Raw genomic sequence first — 20,029 nt, 5'->3', positions numbered from 1 at the left:
CTACTGACTTCTGGTGGGACAATGGCAAGGAGGCCAATCAGCTCAGTCTGTTAGCTCTGCAGCTGCTGCTTTTTTTTTTTTTCTTTTAAAGATTTTATTTATTTATTCATGAGAGGCAGAGACACAGGCAGAGGGAGAAGCAGGCTCCCTGCAGGAGCCCCATTCGAAACTCGATCCCAGGACCTTGGGTCACACCCTGAGCCGAAGGTAGATGCTCAACTGCTGAGCCACCTGGGTGTCCCTGTTAGCTCTGCTTCTAAATAAAGGGCTTAGGTGTGAAAACCATCTCTTTTGTTTGATGACACATTTCACTTCTTTGCAGAGCTCTGGTGTGTGTCTCGCATCTTCTCTGGGTTTTTAAAGGAATTGTTTTTCCTAATTTGTTTATTACAGATGTGTAGAAGTACAATCTTTTTAAGTAAGCTCTATGTCCAATGTGGAGCTTGAGCACAGAACCCCAAGATCAAGAACCCCATGCTCTTAGAACTGAGCCAGCCAGGTGCCTCTCTGGTTTCCTCCGGTGAATTGCTGTGACCCTGCCCCCTCATGCCTCCTCCCGGCTGTGTTTCCATCTAGTCTGCAGCTTGCATCTTCCTCAGTCCCACCCATCCACTTGAGATAAAGCGGGATGCCTCTATGGCTGACTACCCCCCCCCCCCACCTCCCAGGGTCCTCAGCATTCCTGGGCTGGACACTATCTCTGCAGCTGTTCACTTCCCGAGCTGAAGACCTCAGGGTGAGAGGCCTCCTAGGGTTCTAGAAGGCAGTCTCCAAGTGGCAGTTTTAAGCAAAGGTTTGCTGGCCTGTACCATGCTGCTGGCATAGTCACAGGATGCTCAGAGGCCTGCCTGGACTTGGTCACGGTGCTTGGCAGGTTCAGGGGATCCAGAGTTGTTTCTGCAATGCCCCTCACACTTCTCCCTTGGGGTGGGGGTGCTGCAGTGGCTCTGGCTCTGCCTTCTCTGAGATTGGAAGCTGCAGAGAACTCCCGGGTCCATGTGTCCCTGTTGTAAGGTAGCCCTGGAGATGCAGATTTCCCCTTTGGCCAGCAGGTGCATCTTTCACCTAGGAGCACACTTGTACCACCTGTTTGGATGTGGGGTGAGAGTGGGAATCTGCACACGGGGGTATCTCCAGGGCAGGCAGCCTGCCCACTGTCCTCTTCCAGGACGTCTGCCTAGTGCTGTCTGGTCAGAGCAGACCTGAGGCTGGACTTGGCTGGGAGCCCCGGAGAGGGCTGCTGGTCTCCCCGAATTGTCGTTCGCCTCTAGTTTTCTGTGTAATCCGCACACTGGCTCCAAAAAAGAATCTCTGCCACCTCCTGCAGATGCACGAGTCCCAGGGCTGATCCCAGGGCCGGCGTGGCTGGGCTGGGACACTGGGTGCAAGGTCAGGGCCGCGGCTGGGGCGGGTTGTTTGCAGGAGGAGTGGCGGCGCCTGGCCCAGAGCCGAGGCTGCTCCTTCGCGGTGACCTTCGGGGACCAGCCCTAGGCGTGGGGGTGACCCTGGGGCGGCCGGAGCCTGGGGGCCGGGGGACGCCAGATTCCCGGGCGGAGGGGAGCAGGCCCGCCCAGCAGGCTCCCTGGGTCGGTGCGCCCCAGCCCCGCCGCACCCCAGCCCCGGGCGCAGCTGCGGGCGGCTCGGCGATGCTCGCTCGGCTCCGCTGACGGGCCGCGGCCGCTTTAAGACGCGCGCTCCGCCCCGCCGGGGGGCGTGGTCCCGCCGGCCCCGCCCCCGCTGGCCCCGCCCCCAGGCCCGCGCGGGCGCATTGGCTGCGCGGGGCGCGGGTGGCGGGTGGCGCTTTGAACCTCGCGCGTGCGGCGGCGGGGCCGGGGCGCTGCGGGCGGCGGCGGGCGGCGGCGGGCGGCGGGGGCGCTCGGGGCGTCCGCGGCGGGGCCATGGCGGCGGAGGCGCGCGTGTCGCGCTGGTACTTCGGGGGCCTGGCCTCCTGCGGGGCCGCCTGCTGCACGCACCCGCTGGACCTGCTCAAGGTGAGGGCGGGGCGCGGGGGCCGGGGGGGCCGGGGGGGCCGGGGGGAGCCGGGGGGCCGGGGGCCGGGGGCCGAGCTCCCTGCGCGGACACCTGCCGCGGGCGTGGACCTGCCGCCGTGCGCCCGCCGCCCCCCCCCGGCCGTGCCCCGCTACCTGTGTGACCTTGGGCCCCGCGCCGGGCCTCTGGGGACCGACTGTGCGGGCTCCGAGTGGGGGCGGCTCCGTGGGCCCAGCGGCGCGGGGGCTGCCTCCCCTGGGCGGGGCACCTGGGGCGCACCTGAGCGCGGCCCGGGGGCGGCCGCAGCGTTCACACGCGGCTCTACTTTCCTAGGAAAGTGCTTACGGGGCGGCCGGCCGCGACAGAGCTGCTCTTGTCTCCCGGGGCAGCCGGCGGGGGCGTTTCTGCCCGGTTCTCCCCAGAGAACAAAGGGCCGATGATGCAAAGCACAGCTCGGTCTGCCCCCGAGGCCCTGTCCCGGCCCGGCCACCTCCTGCCCACCCCCGGCAGCCCCAGGGGGGCACTGGCGCCCTGGCCCCCTGGACCCAAGTCTCAGCCCCTCCTCCACCTGAGGATGTTTCTTTGAGCAGCTTTTGTCCTAAATGAAGGGGATTGACTTTTCTAGTAGAAACGGTCCCCGCCGGTCAAGGCAGGATCAGCAGATGGGGCGGCACAGCTCGGCCCTGGCCCGTCCCGTCCTGGAGAGGCCTGCGTGGGGCCTGAGGGGCGGCCCGGGGAGCGGGGCCAGGCCTGCAGGGTGCGGGGCTCCTGGAAGGGCCCGGGAAGGGGAAGGGGCGGTGTCGGTGAGGAGAAAGGTGCTCTTTGGTTTGGGGAAGGAGGAACCTCCCCCGTGTCTGTGTTGTCTGGCTCTCCCCGCCCCCGCAGGTCCGTGTGCCCGGCCCTGCCCCCCACCCCCGCGGTGGGGCCCTGGGGGTTAGCTGTGCGCCTGGCTGTGGGTGGACACAGCTTCCCGGGGCCCTCGGGCGGCCCAGAGTCCAGGGCTCCGTTGGGCATCACCGCCCCACGCCCTGCCCCCCGGGTGCTGGTTTGCAGCCGATGCTGCCAGGAGGGGGTCATGGGAGGCCGCGGCCACAGGACTCTGCTGTCTGGCCCGGGAGCCCTCAGTCCTCTGCGGGGTGCAGCAGGCGGGAGGTCGGCGGGGAGGCCAGCTTGTCGCCTCTCCGCGGCGAGGCCACCGGAGTGATTACAGCTCTTTGGTCTCGCTTTGCCTCCTGCCCCGGCTCAGGCCTCACGGCTGCTCCCCACCTGGACAAGGGCCACTTCCTGCGTGGCCCCCTTGCCCCCAGGCCCAGTGCCCTCTGTCCCGTCCAGCTGGCGGCTGTGGCTGAGCCGAGCGCCCCTCCCACCTCCGCTGCCCCGCCACCCAGTCCCCTGGGCAGCGACAGAGAAGGAAGGGAGGGGTTCCCCCACTGAGGGAAACCGAGGCAGGAGGGCCCGTAACCTGCCCAAGCAGGCCCCCCCAGAACGTGACTGGGGCCGCCCAGGCTGGGGTGAACAGCAGGCGCGTCCTCCCCCTCCTCCCCCGCCGGACTCCCGCGTCTCTTCCAAGCCCGCCGGCAGGCTGGCAGGCTGCCTCTGGAGTCCCCGTAACTTTGATCGCTCTTTTGAGACGTGGTCTGGCTAAGAAATGGGGCTCTGCAGTCCCCTTGCTGGGGGTCACACCCTGCCTCAGTGTCCTCATCTGTAAAATGACACTGCTGACCCCACCCCTGCAGCCCGTGCTGTGAGGCCGCAGGCACGCGTGTGGAGTATTGTCACGGGCCTGGCGGGCCCATGTGTCAGCTGGTATTGCCACGCGTAGAGCAATAGTGTAGGCTAGAGGTTGGTGCCAGGTGTGGGCGTGGAGTCCCTTCTGCACCCCAGCTGGGCCTCCCCGTGCCTCAGTTTCCCATCTCTAAACTGGGGTGCTGACAGCACTCAGCCCATGGGGTCTTCGTGTGGGTGTAGAAGTGGTAGGTGGTGGGAGAGGGCTCAGGGCTGAGCTGGGTGGGCCCTGGGTGGGGGGCGGGCCCTGTTCTGAGCAGGTGTGACCCCGACAGGTGCATCTGCAGACGCAGCAGGAGGTGAAGCTGCGCATGACGGGCATGGCGCTGCAGGTGGTGCGCTCCGATGGCATCCTGGCGCTCTACAACGGCCTCAGTGCCTCCCTGTGCCGACAGGTGCCTCTGGGGGCCCCGCCGCCCAGGACGGTGGGCGGGCAGGACTCTCTCCAGGGCCTTCTGCCTCCCAGGCCCCCGGCCTCCGGGTGAGGGCGTCCTAAAGTCCCGGGTCCAGAGTCCATGCAGGTGGGGGAGAGGCTGGCGCGGCCCAGGCCCGGCCTGGGAGGCGGCCTTGCCTCCTCCCTCTGGCTGCCCCGTGGGCGGGGACGTCCCTGTCTCCTCTTTTTCATGGTGGAGGCAAGAACCCCGGGCCCAGGGAGGGGGCGGGGTGTGGGGGCAGGGGGAGCTTCTGCCTCCCGCAGGGTCAGGGTCAGGCCCTGCTCTCCAGCGCCCTCAGACCTCTGCTTAGAGACCCACGGGAGGGTGGGCAAATGGGGGGGGGGACAAGCGAGCGGCTCTGGACTCCCCTGGCCCCGGGTTAGTATGGCCTTGGGAGGGTCGCCCCGTGGCCCCTTAGGTGAAGACTGTGCACCGGGAGGGTCCCTCCACCTGCACCCTCTGAGCCGGGCCCCCTTCCCCAGATGACCTACTCCCTGACTCGCTTTGCCATCTATGAGACGGTGCGGGACCACGTGGCCAAGGACAGCCAGGGGCCCCTGCCTTTCTACAAGAAGGTGTTGCTGGGCTCCATCAGCGGTGAGCTGCCTGCGGGGCGGGTGGGGGCGGGGGGGCAGGTGGGCATCACCAGTCGTCACATGTGGGCTCGGGTCTGTCCGCCCAGGTTGCATTGGAGGCTTCGTGGGGACGCCCGCAGATATGGTGAACGTCAGGTCAGTGTGCGCCCCCTGCCCGGGCAGGCCGTGCCCCGTATTCAGCCTGGGACGGTGGCTCAGGCCTTGGGGTCCTGGCCCCTGGGGGGCGGGCCAGGCTGAGCCCCGATGCCCGCCGGCTTCTGTGTCCGGGCCCCTGCCACCCTCCTGAGCCAGTGTGGTTGTTTCAGGATGCAGAATGACATGAAGCTGCCCCCGAATCAGCGCCGCAAGTGAGTAGCGGGACGGGGTTCTGCTCTTGGGGTGCGGGGTGCCAAGCAGGAAGCCCTGAGCGGCTCTGCGGGCCCCAGCTGGGAGCCCCAACAGGCCGCGTCCCTGTGGCGTCACCTGGAGCAAACAGGGCCGGCTGACGGCTTTTGAAAACCTGCAGCACGGCTGCCCTGAGTCAGGAGGGCCTCTGGGTTCTTTGGGGTGGATCTGGGCGGGCGGCTGGGCTAGGAGGGCCCGGGAGGCTGCCGCCCACCCCCCCCCCCCCCCCCCCGCCACCTTTCTTGTATCTTGTGCTGGTTCACAGGAAGGATAGATTAAAAATTTGAGTGAGTTTGGGCCTTTAAACAGGTTTGGGAGTTGGGATATATATATATATATATATTTTTTTATTTTTTTTATGGTGAAAATACTGTTTTTCATGAAGTCTGAGGTCCTGTTGGTTCCAAGGTGCTTGTGGCCTGACGCCCTAGCGAGAGAGCAGGTGTTGGCCACAGTCCAGGGTAAATGGGCTCCAGGCAGGCCCTGTGTCCACTCTGGCCGGTGTGAGCCGCCGGGAAGGGGGACCAAGTGAAAGGGCTGCACCCGCTCACCTCTGGACCAGCCTCGAGGGCTGGCGCCCAGGTGTTTTCTTGTAGAACCTGAGGGGCCCCTGACGCCCGTGCGAGCCGCATGGCGCTTCCCAGGGAAGACGCCCGTGGGGCCCAGGGGCCGGCGATCCGGGAGGGCCTCACGGGGACCCATTCTCTGTCCCCGGCAGCTATGCCCATGCCTTGGACGGCTTGTACCGCGTGGCCCGCGAAGGTAAGGGGAGCGGGGCCCTTGGTGGGGCCCAAGGAGGCAGAGGGGCCTGGGGCGTCCGGGGGGAGCCCTGAGGGATCTGGCTGGGCGCCTGACCTCCATTCTCCGGCAGAGGGTCTGAAGAAGCTGTTCTCGGGCGCAAGCATGGCATCCAGTCGAGGGATGCTTGTCACCGTGGGCCAGGTGGGGCTTCTGCTGGCGGGGGGTGTCAGGACGGCATCTGGGGGACCCGCCCTGGGCCCTTGGAGAGGTGGTGGAGGAAGACACTGGGCACGGACCACGGTGGGGGCTGGGAGGTGGGTAGGCCCGTCCCCATGTGGGCCTCGCCCGTCTGCCTGGTCACCGTCCCCGTGTAGGTGACCTCAGAGCAGGCGCGTGGTCAGCCCGGGTGGGGTCCCTGGGGGCCCCTGTGTACTTTCCCTGGAGCTGGGGGCCATCTCACAGGCCTGCCTGCCCCCTCCACCCCCACAGCTGTCCTGCTACGACCAGGCCAAGCAGCTGGTCCTCAGCACCGGGTACCTGACTGACGGAGTCTTCACTCACTTTGTCGCCAGCTTCATCGCAGTGAGTGCTGGGCCGGGTGCGGGTGGGAGCTGAGGGCCCATGCAGGGCTCAGGAGGGCTCGGGAGCAGCCCTCGGGGTCCTGCAGGCATCCAGGCCAGGGGCTTTTGTTTGTAGGGGTGGGTCTGTGAGGGGCGCCCGCGTGCCCTGCCAGTGGTGATAAGCCCCCCCTCCCCCCCCCCCAGGGTGGATGTGCCACGATCCTGTGCCAGCCCCTGGACGTACTCAAGACTCGTCTGATGAACTCCAAGGGCGAGTATCAGGTGAGCGGGGGCTGCGGGCAGCGTTCTCCCTCCCCCCGCCCCGAGTATGGGGGCAGGGAACTAGGGAAGGGGTCCCCACGCTGCCACGGTCTAGTGGGGGCTGCAGGCACCATTTCCCCAGAGTACAGGTGGGGGTGCCGGGCCAGGGGGACCAGGTGAGGCTCTGCGGCTGGGGGGCCGCGTCCGGGTCCTGGCTGAGGCTCGTTTCCTGCCTGCGCAGCCTTGGAGCAGCCCGGGGCCCGTGTGTGTGTCTTTAAAGGTTTTATTTTATTCTTTCAAGTAGGCTCCACGCCCAGCGTGGGGATTGCACTCAGGACCCTGAGATCGAGAGTCACGTGCCCTACAACACCGGGTGTCCCCCGTGTGTTTTTAAATCCGAGTCCTTGACGTGTTAACAGAGGCCGCCGGTTCACTGTAGTCAGTGAAGTTCGGTGAGGTGCCGGGCCCGGAGCCCACGGGCGTGCGTGGCGCCCTGTCCCTACAGCGCCCGCTCTCCCCGCCAGCCCCCCACGCCTGGGGTGCCCGGCGGTCACCTGGCCCGGGCGTGGCTTCTGCTGCCGGGGACCTCGTTGCCCGCAGGCCCCTCCTGCTGGCAGGACCTTGGGTCCAGGCCGCCCTCTGCCCGCGGCTGTGGGTGGGCTCCGCGAATCGTCCACGGCAGGAGCCGCGTCTCACGGCTTTGTTTCTGCAGGGTGTCCTCCACTGCGCTGTGGAGACGGCCAAGCTGGGGCCGCTGGCCTTTTACAAGGTGGGGGCAGGGCTGCAGGCGGCATCAGGGGGTCGGGGGCATCGGGGGTGGGGGCTGCGGGGTCAGGGGCGGGGCAGGGGGGCATCGGGGGTCGGGGCTGCGGGGTCAGGGGCAGGGCAAAGGGGCATCAGGGGGGTCGGGGCTGCGGGGTCAGGGGCAGGGCAAAGGGGCATCAGGGGTGTGGGGGCTGCGGGGTCAGGGGCGGGGCAGGGGCCGAGGGGGCGGGGCTGCGGGGGCAGGGGCGGGGCAGGGGCCGAGGGGGCGGGGCTGCGGGCGGGGGTCCCTGGGGCCGCTCCACGTCCTGCCCCCTGTGCTCCCCAGGGCCTCCTGCCTGCCGGCATCCGCCTCATGCCGCACACCGTGCTCACGTTTGTGTTTCTGGAGCAGCTTCGCAAACACTTCGGCATCAAAGTGCTTTCCTGAGGGGCGGGGGCGCGGCCGAGCCTGGTCCTTCCCGAGCCCAGGAGGCCTGGGCGCTGATCCCGGGGTGCTGAGCGCTGCCCCAGGCCGGGCCTCCGCCCCCGCCCCCCCTCCCTGGCTTGGCTGCAGGCTCCTGCTCCCACCCCTCCCAGCCTGCCTGGGCCCGAGCCATTTCCAGGGACCTTCGTCCCCCCACCTCCTTCCTGCCCTCCCGGGCCCCGGGCGGTCTCCTCCTCCCTGAGCAGCCGCCTAACCCGGGAGGTGGGAAAGGTGGGCGCCCAGGCTCTGTAGGGTCGGAGTCCCCTGCCCCTTCTGCGGCCCTCGGCGCCGTCTTCCAGCAGCTTCCAGCAAGGAGCTAGGTGGCAGAGTGGGGGGGCCGGCCCTTGGCCTTGACACCGGATTCGGGGCGTGCACACGCACTTTTCTTGCCTGAGCGGGACCAGAGCTTCTCTGACATTCTCCGGGGTAGCTGCGCCCCAAGCTCCGGGCAGAGGGGCAGCACGTGGCCTCGGGCACCAGGTCCCGCCGCCCCCTGTTGCTTTAACAAGTAGTTTCGCCAAAACCTCTCAGCTGGGAGCCTGCTGCGCCGGGGAGAGCAGCGTCCACGCTGTCCTTGCTGTCTTCGCTGTCCTCGCTCCCCTCGCTCCCCGGCCCCAGGCAGAGGCCGGCTGCAGGGTGTCCCGGGGGCCCCAGTGTGGACGTGGCTGTCCACAGGCCCCCCCACAGCTGAGACCCAAAACACCAGCGCCTGAGTCCCGCTGCCACCGCAGTGGTCTGGGGGCTGCGACCTCCTGCCTCCCCGGGTCCCCTGAGTCCTGCACCCCCAGCCAGCAGGGTGCTCGGCGGGGCGCTAATAAAGGACGGTGGAGTGCTCCGTGCCTGGTGTCTGTGTGTAGGCTGGTGGTGCGGTCTGCAGGCTGCTCCGCTGTCCGGGGCACGGGACCCACTCTGCACCCCCAAGGAGGGCTGTCCGGTCTCTGGGGGACAAGGCTGAGGCGCCAGGGGAGAAGGAAGCCCCAGCCCTGACTGGACACATTGGGGGGGGTGGCTTATGGGCAGAGGAACTGCGGGTGCTGGGGCTGCAGCAGCTCAAAACCAGAGGGAGGGGGTGGGTGTGCCCAGGGGGTCTGGTCAGTGTTCAGTTTCTGGATCCAAGCCCATGGACCCCCAGGGCTTCCCCTTCTCAGCTGGCACCTGGGTGCTGCAAGCTGCCCCCCCACCAGCTTTGAGGGTCTCCAGCTGCCCTGGGAGCCCCCTCTGGGCTCTGGGAGGAGCCCCTCGGGTCAGAGTCCTGGGCTCTGGGGTCCGGCCCAGAGAGGGGCGGGGGAGACCCCAGTTCTGCAGACCACAGACCCTTGGACAGACAGGCCAGGGCAGCAGGTGGCACGGGTGCCACCCCTGAAGCCTCCCAACGTCCCAGGCGGGTGGGCGATCCCCGCCTCCGGCAGCCCGCGGGCAGCTGCCTCCAGCAGGACCTCCCACTGGTTCCGGAGCATCCCGAGCGCCCAGCAGAGGCGGTGAGGGCGGCCCAGCCCTGGGGGAGCGGAGCCTGCCGCATCCGCTCGGAGCTGCCGTCACGACAGTCCCGCATCCGTGTGTCCAGCCGCGGGGCTACTTGGAAGCAAATTCCAGACTTTGAGTCATTTATACATAAATCAGCTCGTGTGTCTAAAAATAGTCTCTCGGGGGCACCTGACTGGCTCAGTGGGCCGACTGCCCGGCTCCTGGTTTCGGCTCAGGTGATCTCAGGGTCGCGGGATCGAGCCCTGCGTTGGGCTCTGCACTCGGCACAGAGTCGACTTGAGATTCTATCTCCAGTAAATAAACGTTGTTCTACTCCAAATAAATAAATCTTTAGAGGTAATCCTCGGGGCGCCCAGGTGGCTCAGTGGGTTGAGTCTGCCTCGGGCCCAGGGCGTGATCCTGGGGTCCCGGGCTCCTGTCCCACATGGGCGGGGACCCTGCTTCTCCCTCTGCCTCTCTGTGCTCTCGCTGTCTCTCAAATATTTTTTAAAAGGTCTTAACAACCACGAACGCAACTCCAGTAGTCACTTGTTCTACGTAAACAGTGTAATGGGCCCTCTACTGTCCCGCGCCTCCCCAGCAGCACTTGGGCAGAGCCGGTCTCCCCGTGTCCGGTCTCCGAGTGCCAGAGACGCCCTGCAGGCGGCTCTTCCCTCCCCGCCCCATCCTAGCCCGGGCTGCACCCTCACGCCTGAATTTCCTTTTTTTTTTTTTTTTTATTTTCATTTATTTATGATAGTCACAGAGAGAGAGAGAGAGGGGCAGAGACACAGGCAGAGGGAGAAGGCAGGCTCCATGCACCGGGAGCCTGATGTGGGATTCGATCCGGGGTCTCCAGGATCGCGCCCTGGGCCAAAGGCCGGTGCCAAACCGCTGCGCCACCCAGGGATCCCCACGCCTGAATTTTCTAAACTGGCGATAGATGTGGACGCATCTGAGCATCAGTACCTGGTGTGGGGTGGGGGTCCTGCATCCTGGTTTGGGGGGATCCTCAGGGCCCAACCAGGTTTGGAGGTCCTCACAAAGCAGCCAAGCACCTGGAAACCCACAGCAGGTGAAGCGAGGCCTCCAGGATCTTGGGGCGCCTGGGGGGCTCTGCTGGGGAGCAGGCACGCCCGCCTGTCCAAAGAACCTCCTGCCCAGCTGACTTGCACACGACTCCCCGCCCAGGTCGGAACCCCCACTGAGGCCACGAACCCAGAGCCCAGTAATGAAGGGCTGGCTCCCTGCTCCTCCCAGGCCCCAGGCTCCTTAGGACAACGGCAGGTTTGGGCGCCCGGGCCTTGTGCTTTCTCCTCGAAGCTGCTTTGGTTTGGAGCGAGGATTCGTCTTCCCCTGTGCTCAGCGCCCGGGGATCCGGGATCCGGGAAGCTGGCAGCTTACCAGCCTCCGGGCCTCCCAGTGCCCCGCAGACAGGACGGGCCCGACAGGTTTGGCGATGGTCTGGCAGGCGGGGCTGGGTCGTGGGCAGGACGCTGGCTTCCGGCGCCTGGTCTGGGCAGCGGCTGGCAGGCCACCCTGCACCCTCCACCCTGCACCTGCACCCTCCACCCTGCACCCTCCACCCTGCACCTGCACCCTCCACCCTCGCGCCCGCCAGGCCCCGCCGCGCCCCGAGCCGATTATTGCAGACACAGCCCGGCAGGTGACGCACCACGGCGTCCACCTCGGCCTCCTTTTTTTTTTTTTTAATTTTTTTTATTTATTCATGAGACACAGAGAGAGGCGGAGACCCAGGCAGAGGGAGAAGCAGGCTCCCTGTGGGGAGCCCAGGACCCCGGGATCCCGCCCTGGGCGAGGCCCACGCCCGCCCGCTGAGCCCCGGAGAGGGGGCCGCGGCCTCTTTCTTAGACACTTCACGGTTTAGAAGTTCAGGGAAAGTACTTGAGGCGGAGAAATCGCAACAAGGGGCCAAGACCGTGCAACGGGGCAAGGCCGCTCCAAGGACTGGGGCGCTGGTGCCGGGCCCTGACGCGCTGGCGGGGCTGCAGCCTCGGCTCACTCGGGCCCAGACTCCCCGGGGCGCCCCGATCCCGCTGCCCGACGTCTGGGCTGAAGCCGAACCGGGCGGCGGGGGCGGGGGAGGCTCCCTGCGGACACTGGGAGGGCCCGGGGTCTGCCCCCCACGGCCTCCCACGACCGCCTCCCCACGGCCCCGCCCCCACGGCCCCGCCCCACGGCCCCGGCCCTACGGCCCCGCCCCCTACGACCCCGCCCCCAGGACCTCACCACGCAGCCCCGCCCCCACGGCCTCCCTCCCCACGGCCTCCCCAACGACCTCAGCCCATGGCCCCGCCCCCACGGCCTCCCCCACGGCCCCGCCCCCACGGCCTCCCACACGGCCCCGCCCCCTACGGCCTCCCCCTATCGCCCCGCCCCCACGGCCTCCCCAACGACCTCAGCCCATGGCCCCGCCCCCACGGCCTCCCACACGGCCCGCCCCAGGGCCCCGCCCCCAGGACCTCACCCCGCAGCCCCGCCCCCACGGCCTCCCCCCAAGGCCTCCGCCCCCGCAGGGAAGGGTCCCTGCGCCCCCGCCTCTCCAGCAGAGCCGCTTCCCCCCCCCAAACTGAACCCCTGTGAAAATGGGACATGACATGCTGGCCACGTAACCTTATAGAGAAACGTTAAAGTTTCCCTTTTTGCTTAGAAGGGAGGTAATTATATTTAATTTTGAAAAGAGAATTTTCTTTAAAAGATTTTAAGTCAAGTTGAACTTCAATTAAAAAAATAAGATAGAGGTCCTTGGGGGGCACAGCGGTTTGGCGCCTGCCTGTGGCCCGGGGCGTGATCCTGGAGACCCGGGATCCAGTCCCACATGGGGCTCCCGGTGGAGCCTGCTTCTCCCTCTGCCTGCGTCTCTGCCTCTGCCTCTCTTGTGTCTCATGAATAAATAAATGAAAACCTTTAAAAAAATAAGATAAATAATAATTTTTTTTAAAAAAATGAAGATTTTGGGATCCCTGGGTGGCGCAGCGGTTTGGCGCCTGCCTTTGGCCCAGGGCGCGATCCTGGAGATCCGGGATCGAGTCCCACGTCGGGCTCCCGGTGCATGGAGCCTGCTTCTCCCTCTGCCTGTGTCTCTGCCTCTCTCTCTCTCTCTCTCTCTCTCTCTGTGACTAAAAAAAATAAATAAAATAAAAAATCTTAAAAAAAAAAAAATGAAGATTTTAAGTCATGTCTACACTCAACATGGGGCTTGGGACCACGACCACGTGCTCTGTGCCTGAAAACCTCGGTGATTACAGGACGGTAGTAAGTGATGGACGGAGGCAGCACGGGTGGGACGCCCGCCGGCCACACGGGTGTGGATGCTGGGGACACCAGGGGACATGGGCAGGACAGCCCAGTGTGTCCACACTCTGCACAAGTGCCCACCCTGGGGTGCCCAGGGGGCTCAGCAGTGAAGCATCTGCCTGCCTGCAGCTCAGGCCCTGATGTCAGGGTCCTGGGATCGAGTCCTCGTGGGGCTCCCTGCTTCTCCCTCTGCCTCTCCCCTGCTCTTGCTATCAAATAAATAAATAAAACATAAAAAAATAAGAAAAGAAGAAAGAAAGAGAAAGAAGAAAGAAAAAGAAAGAAGAAAGAGAAAGAAGAAAGGAAAGAAAGAAAGAAAGAAGAAAGAAAGAAAGAAAGAAAGAAAGAAAAGAAAGAAAGAAAGAAAGAAAGAAAGAAAGAAAGAAAGAAAGAAAGAAAGAAAGAAACCCACCCTGATGGAGCTTCATGTAGCTTCAGATCATTGAACGGGGCTGGTGTCCTTTGGGGCAGTTGGGGACGGGGTCGAACCCTGAAATCAGCCCGAAGGAGCGCAGAGGGCGGAGGGCAGCCTGTGAAGGGAGCAGCCAGGCCAGCGGCCCCAGGACCCTGGCTCACCCGCCTCCTCCCTGTGCTCCCCGCCTGGGGTTAGCTCCCACGTCTATTTATAATAGTGGCTGTTTTTAAGTAACCTGCAGACCACAAGACACCTTCCCGGGTGGGGAAGGCTTTTCTTGGAACAGTGCAGCTCCCGCCCCCCAGCAGACCCCCCAGAAACGGCCCCAGCCACCAGGTGGGCAAGTGCACTGCGGGCTCCACGTCAGGGAAGTGCTTCCACAGGAGAGGCTGGCTCCTGAAAGGGGACGGAAAACCGCAAAGTGCAGTGGACAGCTTCCCCCCCCTCCCCCCCCCACCCCCGCAGCCTGGCTCTACAAGCCTGCGGCTGGCCCTGGTCTCAGCCCACTCTCGCCCGCAGGGCCCCTCGGGGCCTCCTCGCTCCCAGGCGACCCAGGACCCTGCCCATCCTGTAGCACCCACCTTCCGTGTGTTCTCCAGACATCAACTGCCCAGGAGCAGAGGCCTCCGCGCCCGGGACACACGCACACACGTCCGGGCCCCACGTGCCCCGCCAGACCTGGGCCCTAGGTCACCTCACGCCGTGGCTGCTGCGGGCTGGGAGGCCCCGGGCTGCTGACCCGATGTGCCCACAAGTGGCCTCCTGTGACCTGTGTTCATCACAGCGCCGCCACTGGGTTCCCAGAGAGACCTTCCCCAAAGCGGATGTTCCAGAAAACCAGGTGAAGTTGTTTTGTTTTTAGCTTATTTATTTATTCAGTAAGCGCTCCACCTCCCGGGGCTCCAACTCGTGACCCCGAGACCCAGAGTCGCCCGCCTTTCTGACCACGGCGGCCAGGGCCCTCCGCGCCCGCCCGCAGCCACCTCTTGAAGTTTTAAACAATCTGATCCACGTGGACACGCGACAAACTACACGCTTCTGCAGGGCACGATTTCACACGTCTGCACGTGCACCGACGCCCGTGAAACCATCGCCGCAGCCCAGCGGTGAAGCCCCGCAGCGCCGACCTCCTGCCCGTCCCCACCCCCGGCGCGGCCAGCAGCCCATCTCCCTCCACCACTATAGATTTCCATAAGTTCAGATACATAAAGTCATAGAATATGTAGTCTTTTTTTTTTTTTTTTAAAGTAAGCGCTCTGCCCAACACGGGGCTTGAACTCAGGACTGAGATCAGGTGGCGGCTCCGCCAACCAGCCCGGCCCGCGGCCTGTCCGCTCCTGCCCCCCTTCCCGCCCAGCCCCGACCCATCCACGGGGCTCATGGCACCTGACGGCGGTGGGGACAGGTAACCCCAGCTGGCTTAGCCACCTACCTATTGAAGGACACGGGGGTGGGGGTCCAGCTTGGGGCTGTCACAGGGACAGCTGCTACAACCGTCTGTATTCGAGTCTCTGCAAGGACACGTGCTTTCCTTTGTCTCGGTCAATGCCCCGCGGATCGTGGCCTACCTGGACACGCCCTCCCGGGGCCGTGGCCATCGGCTCACTGAGGCTGCGGTGGGTCTTCCTACTCTCAGCCATTTTAATGGGTGTGCGGTGGTATCCATCGTGGTTTTATTTATTTTATTTTTTTAGGATTTTATTTATTTATAAATAAGAGACACAGAGAGACACAGGCAGAGGGAGAAGCACAACCCCTGTGGGGAGCCCGATGGAGGACTCAATCCCGGGACTCCGGTTTCGCCCTGGGCCAACGGCAGATTCTCAACCACTGAGCCACCCAGGCGTCCCTCCATTGTGGTTTTATTTTTATTTTTATTTATTTTCTTAAAATATTTTATTTATGTATTCATGAGAGACACAGAGAGAGAGAGAGAGAGAGAGAGAGACAGGCAGAGGGAGAAGCAGGCTCCATGCAGGGAGCCCGACGTGGGACTCGATCCAGGGTCTCCAGATCATGCCCCGGGCTGCAGGCGGCGCTAAACCGCTGCACCACTGGGGCTGCCCAAAAGATGGATTTCTTTAGGAAATAGAGGCCTATTCAGGGCACATAACTTCTTCACTGAGCTTTGGTGCTTTGTGTTTTTCAAGAAACGTGTTGAATGTGTTGGCCTGGAGCTGTTCCTAATGTTCGCTCATTATCTTTTTCATCACTCCACTGATTACCAACCACATTTTCTAAGTCATGCCTTAATGGTTATAACGCGTTTCCTCTGACACTGACTTGCTCTATTCCACAGGTTGCTGATCGATAGTGTTTCCTCGTTATGGATCATTGAAAAAAAGATAAAAATCTTTTAAAAAGGGATCCCTGGGTGGCGCAGAGGTTTGGCGCCTGCCTTTGGCCCGGGGCGCGATCTTGGAGACCCGGGATCGAATCCCACGTCGGGCTCCCGGTGCATGGAGCCTGCTTCTCCCTCTGCCTGTGTCTCTGCCTCTCTCTCTCTCTGTGTGACTATCATAAATAAATAAAAATTTTTAAAAAAATCTTTTAAAAAAATTTTGGAGCTAATCTCTAGGCCCAACTTGGGGCTCAAACTCAAGACCTTGAGATCAAGAGTCACATGCTCTGCAGACTGAGTCAGCCAGATGCTTTGATCATTTGATTTTCTTTTTACTCAAGAGTTATTTCAAAGAATAGACAAATCTATGATTATAATAGAAGAATAGAAGAATTGGATAGAAGCTAATAGAAGCTATTAGCTCAGCTAATAGAAGAATTGGATAGAAAATCCCCAGGAATGTGGAAGGTCTCCTCACACTGAGCAATAGGATCTAGTGGGCACCTGCAGAATGTTCCACCCACAACGGAAGAGCCCAGGGAGACCATGGGGGACCATACCCTGAGCCAGAAAACTAACCACAACAAACTTAAAAGACTTGAAATCATCAAATTGCATCTCTCGCCACAATGAAATCAGTAACAGAAAGATAAGAAATCCCCGAGCGCTTGGAGACTACACTACACACCGGGGACAAAACAAGCCATGCGGGGCGCCCAGGTGGCTCAGTGGTTGGGCATCTACCTCCGGCTCAGGCCATGACCCCGGGGTCCCCGGATTGAGTCTTGCATCAGCTCCCCGCAGGGAGCCTGCTCCTCCCTCTGCCTGTGTCTCTGCCTCCCTCTGTGTCTCACATGAATAAACAAATAAAATTAAAAAGAAAAGAAATGATCCATGCGTCAACAAGACAGCTCAAGGAAAACTAAAAAAAAAAAAAAAAAAAAAAAAAAAGTTGAAGTGAATAAAAACGAAAGTACAACATGTAAAAACTTTGTGACTGCAACAAACAGAGCTTTGAGGGAACCTTGTAGCAATAAACAGACTAAAAAGAAAGTTTTCAAACAGAAAAAGTGAGATTCCACTCTAAGGTCTAGAGGGGAAAAGAGCAAAACAAACACTAAGCAAGGAGAAGGAAAGGAAATAATACCGATATGGGCCATCAGTGAAATTTTAAGCAAGTAGGAGCTCCTGAGTGACTCAGTGGGTGAAGTGTCTGCCTTGGGCCCAGGCGTGATCCCGCTGGGCGGGGAGTCTGCTTCTCCCTCTGCCTCCCCCGCGGCATGTGATCTCTCTCGCTCTTTCAAATAAGTAAATAAAATATACTTTTTAATTTTTATTTTATTTTTTTTAAGATTTTATTTATTTATTCATGAGAGACCCAGAGAGAGAGGCAGAGACACAGGCAGAGGGAGAAGCAGGCTCCACGCAGGGAACCCAACACGGGACTCGATCCTGGGACTACAGGATCACACCCTGGGCCGAAGGCAGGCACTAAACCGCTGTGCCACCCAGGCTGCCCAAAATATACTTTTTTATTTTTTATTTTTATTTTTATTTTTTATTTTTTTCAAAATATACTTTTTTAAATCAAAGAACCAAAAAATGTTTCTTTGAAAAGGTCAATAAAATTGATAGACTTCTAGCAAGACTGACAGGAGGGACCATCACTGCAGATCCTACAGACGCCAGAAGGATTTTTTCTTTTAAATTTAAAAAAAATTTTAAGATCTTACTTATTCATGAGAGACACAGAGAGAGAGAGAGAGAGAGAGAGAGAGAGGCAGAGACGCAGGCAGAGGGAGAAGCAGGGTCCACACAGGGAGCCCAACGCGGGACTCGATCCTGGAACCCCGGGGTCACGCCCTGAGCCAAGGGCAAACGCCCAACCGCTGAGCCACCCGGGATCCCCAGACACCAGAAGGATATTGAGGGAACATAATAAACAACCCTACTCCAGGACATTTGACAACTTAGATGGGAGGGGACTATCCCCGGGGGAGCAGAGATGACCGCAAGGGATCCAACGTGAAGTAGATCATTCGAACAGCCTTATGAATATGAAGGACATTGAATTCATAATTTTTTTAAATTTCTATTTATTTATGATAGTCACAGAGAGAGAGAGAGAGAGAGGCAGAGACACAGGCAGAGGGAGAAGCAGACTCCACGCACCGGGAGCCCAATGTGGGATTCGATCCCGGGTCTCCAGGATCGCGCCCTGGGCCAAAGGCAGGCGCCAAACCGCTGCGCCACCCAGGGATCCCAAATTCATAATTTTAAAACTCCAAAGAGGGACACCTGAGTGGCTCAGTGGTTGAGCATCTGCCTTTGGCTCAGGCCATGATCCCGCATTCCAGGATTCGAGTCCCACATCGGGTCCCGCAGGGAGCCTGCTTCTCCCTCTCTCTGTGTCTCTCATGAATAAATAAATAAAATTAAAAAAAAATAAAAAAGGAAAGTCACTGCCATTCATTGACTGAAGAAGAATTGATGAAACCTGACAAAATTCAACACCTATTCATGATTTTAAAGACCTCTCAGGAAACTAGAAGGAACTATCGCAGCAGGACTGGGAAAGCGTCCAAGAGCCGGGGCTAGCGTTGCCCTGGACACTGGGGGACAAAGGGCTTCCCTGAGGCCAGAGCAGGCTCCGGCTCCAGAACCAGCGGCAGAAAAACAAAACAAAAGACGCAGATAGAAAGTAAGAAATAAAACTACCTCCATCTGCACGTGTCATGGTATCTTCTAGAAAACCCCAAGGAATCTACAAAAGGGGAAAAAATCCTCCCAAAACTATATTTTTCTTTTAAGTATCAAAAGAGAGGTTCCCCAAAAGAGAAGCATACGCTCAAGAACTAAAATACCCGCTCCGAGGTGGCTTGGCTGCCGAGGGGACGAGCACAGGGGAAAGCGTGGAAAATTCTCAACGGCCAACGATGAGTGTGCAACCCGGCCAACCGTGCAGCGGCCGCAGGAGCGCGGGGGAGGTGCGCAGCCTGAAACGCGCTTCTTGCAAAACTGAAACGGCGTCTACGCGGTCAGGTGGGGCAGTTGTAACAGAAACCCAGAGAGAACAGGAGGAAGGAGCGACTAAAGATGAGGATGGAAGAAATAAATTGATGGACAGAAACTCAAGGCTCACACTTCAAGGAGACGCGAAAGGCCAAAGCTGTGGCGGGACCGCGTGGGACTGGAGGGACCCGGTGGCCACGAGCCGGGAATCCCGGAGACGGAGTCCTGAGCAGACACTAGGAACCGCTGGTTCGTGCGGAGGATGGAGCAGATTCGCTCCTAAGAACGAGGCAGGCGGAGCGAACGAGCGGCCAGGCCCGGCGAGCTGGGCCCACGAGCTCAGCCCACGCGGCCAGGCCCCCCCACCCCAGGCGGGGGCCCTAAAGGCGGCACTAACCCGCTGAGCCCCCCCACTGGGCCTCACCCGCCTGCAGCGCCCTGGTCCCTGGTCCCTGGTCCCTGTCCCGCTCCTCGCCTGCCCTGGAGCCGCTGCCAAAATGCCAGTCCCCGCGGTCCCGCCCGCAGGCTGCACACCCCTCCAGCTGCTTGCACAGGCGAACTTTTCTGTTGTTTGTTTAAGATTTTATTTATTTATTCATGAGACACAGAGAGAGGTAGAGACCCAGGTAGAGGGAGAAGCAGGCTCCCTGCAGGGAGCCCGATGGGGGACTCAATCCCAGGACTCTGGGGTCACGCCCTGGGCCAAAGGCAGGTGCCTGTAGGTGTCCCTACAGGCAAATTCTGATTAAATGTTCCTGGAATGTGGGCAGCGGGGGCAGGGGGGGCGGTGCTCAGTGGGTTAGCGCCGCCTCTGGCCCAGGGTGTGATCCTGGAGACCCAGACCGAGTCCCCATCAGGCTCCCTGTATGGGGCCTGCTTCTCCCTCTGCCTGTGTCTCTGCCTCTCTCGCTCTCTCTCTCTCTGTCTCTCATGATTAAATAAACACAATCTTTAAAAAAAAATGTTGACGGAATGTTTACAGAACAGGAACATCTAGGTCTTAAAACTTTCACAGAAGGCTCCTGTGAGCTCAACCCCAAAATGCAAATTAGTAGACCAACCTGATTCACCACCGAGTGCCCAGGGCCTCAGCACACTGGTAATAAGGTGAAGTCAGTTAGATATGAAAAATGTAAGGGATGGCCGGGGGGCTCAGCCGTTGACCATCTGCCTTCGGCCCAGGGCCTCATCCCGGGGTCCTGGGATCGAGTCCCACATCAGGCCCCCTGCAGGGAGCCTGCTTCTCCCTCTGCCTGGGTCTCTGCCTCTCTCTCTGGGTCTCTCATGAATAAAGAAATAAAATCTTAAAAAGAAAAAGAAAAATGTGAGCCCTCATGGCCACATGGGGCTTACAGCAGGATTTCGGTGTCAGGAAGCCGATGAGCACATTCCTCATTACACATCAGAGAAGAAAAGAGACGTGCCGTCATCTCCATGGCTGCACAAAGCTACTTGATTCAATTGGATGCTCATTTGCCATTAAAAACAAAATTCTTTCTTT

At 61.1% G+C, this 20,029-nt stretch overlaps 1 protein-coding gene across 1 annotated transcript; it reads left to right on the top strand.

The window, feature by feature from the left end:
* Positions 1-1,799: 1,799 nt before the first annotated feature.
* Positions 1,800-8,817, top strand: SLC25A10 (solute carrier family 25 member 10). Its single transcript, XM_072746164.1, has 11 exons — positions 1,800-1,991; positions 4,050-4,169; positions 4,691-4,805; positions 4,891-4,939; positions 5,110-5,151; positions 5,907-5,950; positions 6,060-6,130; positions 6,419-6,511; positions 6,694-6,771; positions 7,463-7,519; positions 7,841-8,817. Exons 1-11 carry the CDS (start codon positions 1,899-1,901, stop codon positions 7,940-7,942), a joined length of 864 nt encoding a protein of 287 aa, XP_072602265.1. The 5' UTR covers positions 1,800-1,898; the 3' UTR covers positions 7,943-8,817.
* Positions 8,818-20,029: the final 11,212 nt, after the last annotated feature.

This window comes from Vulpes vulpes, chromosome 2 (assembly GCF_048418805.1).
Source record: "Vulpes vulpes isolate BD-2025 chromosome 2, VulVul3, whole genome shotgun sequence".
Lineage (NCBI taxonomy): Eukaryota > Metazoa > Chordata > Mammalia > Carnivora > Canidae > Vulpes > Vulpes vulpes.
The sequence above is the reverse complement of the archived record's forward strand: the minus strand, read 5'-3'. Positions and strand labels throughout refer to the sequence as shown.

Excerpts from the sequence above, each read along its gene's own strand:
- SLC25A10 (XM_072746164.1), top strand. The coding sequence starts at position 1,899 with ATGGCGGCGGAGGCGCGCGTGTCGCGCTGGTACTTCGGGGGCCTGGCC. Across the intron at positions 4,806-4,890 it reads GTTGCTGGGCTCCATCAGCG|GTTGCATTGGAGGCTTCGTG; the intron begins GTGAGCTGCCTG and ends CTGTCCGCCCAG. Across the intron at positions 6,131-6,418 it reads TGCTTGTCACCGTGGGCCAG|CTGTCCTGCTACGACCAGGC; the intron begins GTGGGGCTTCTG and ends CCACCCCCACAG.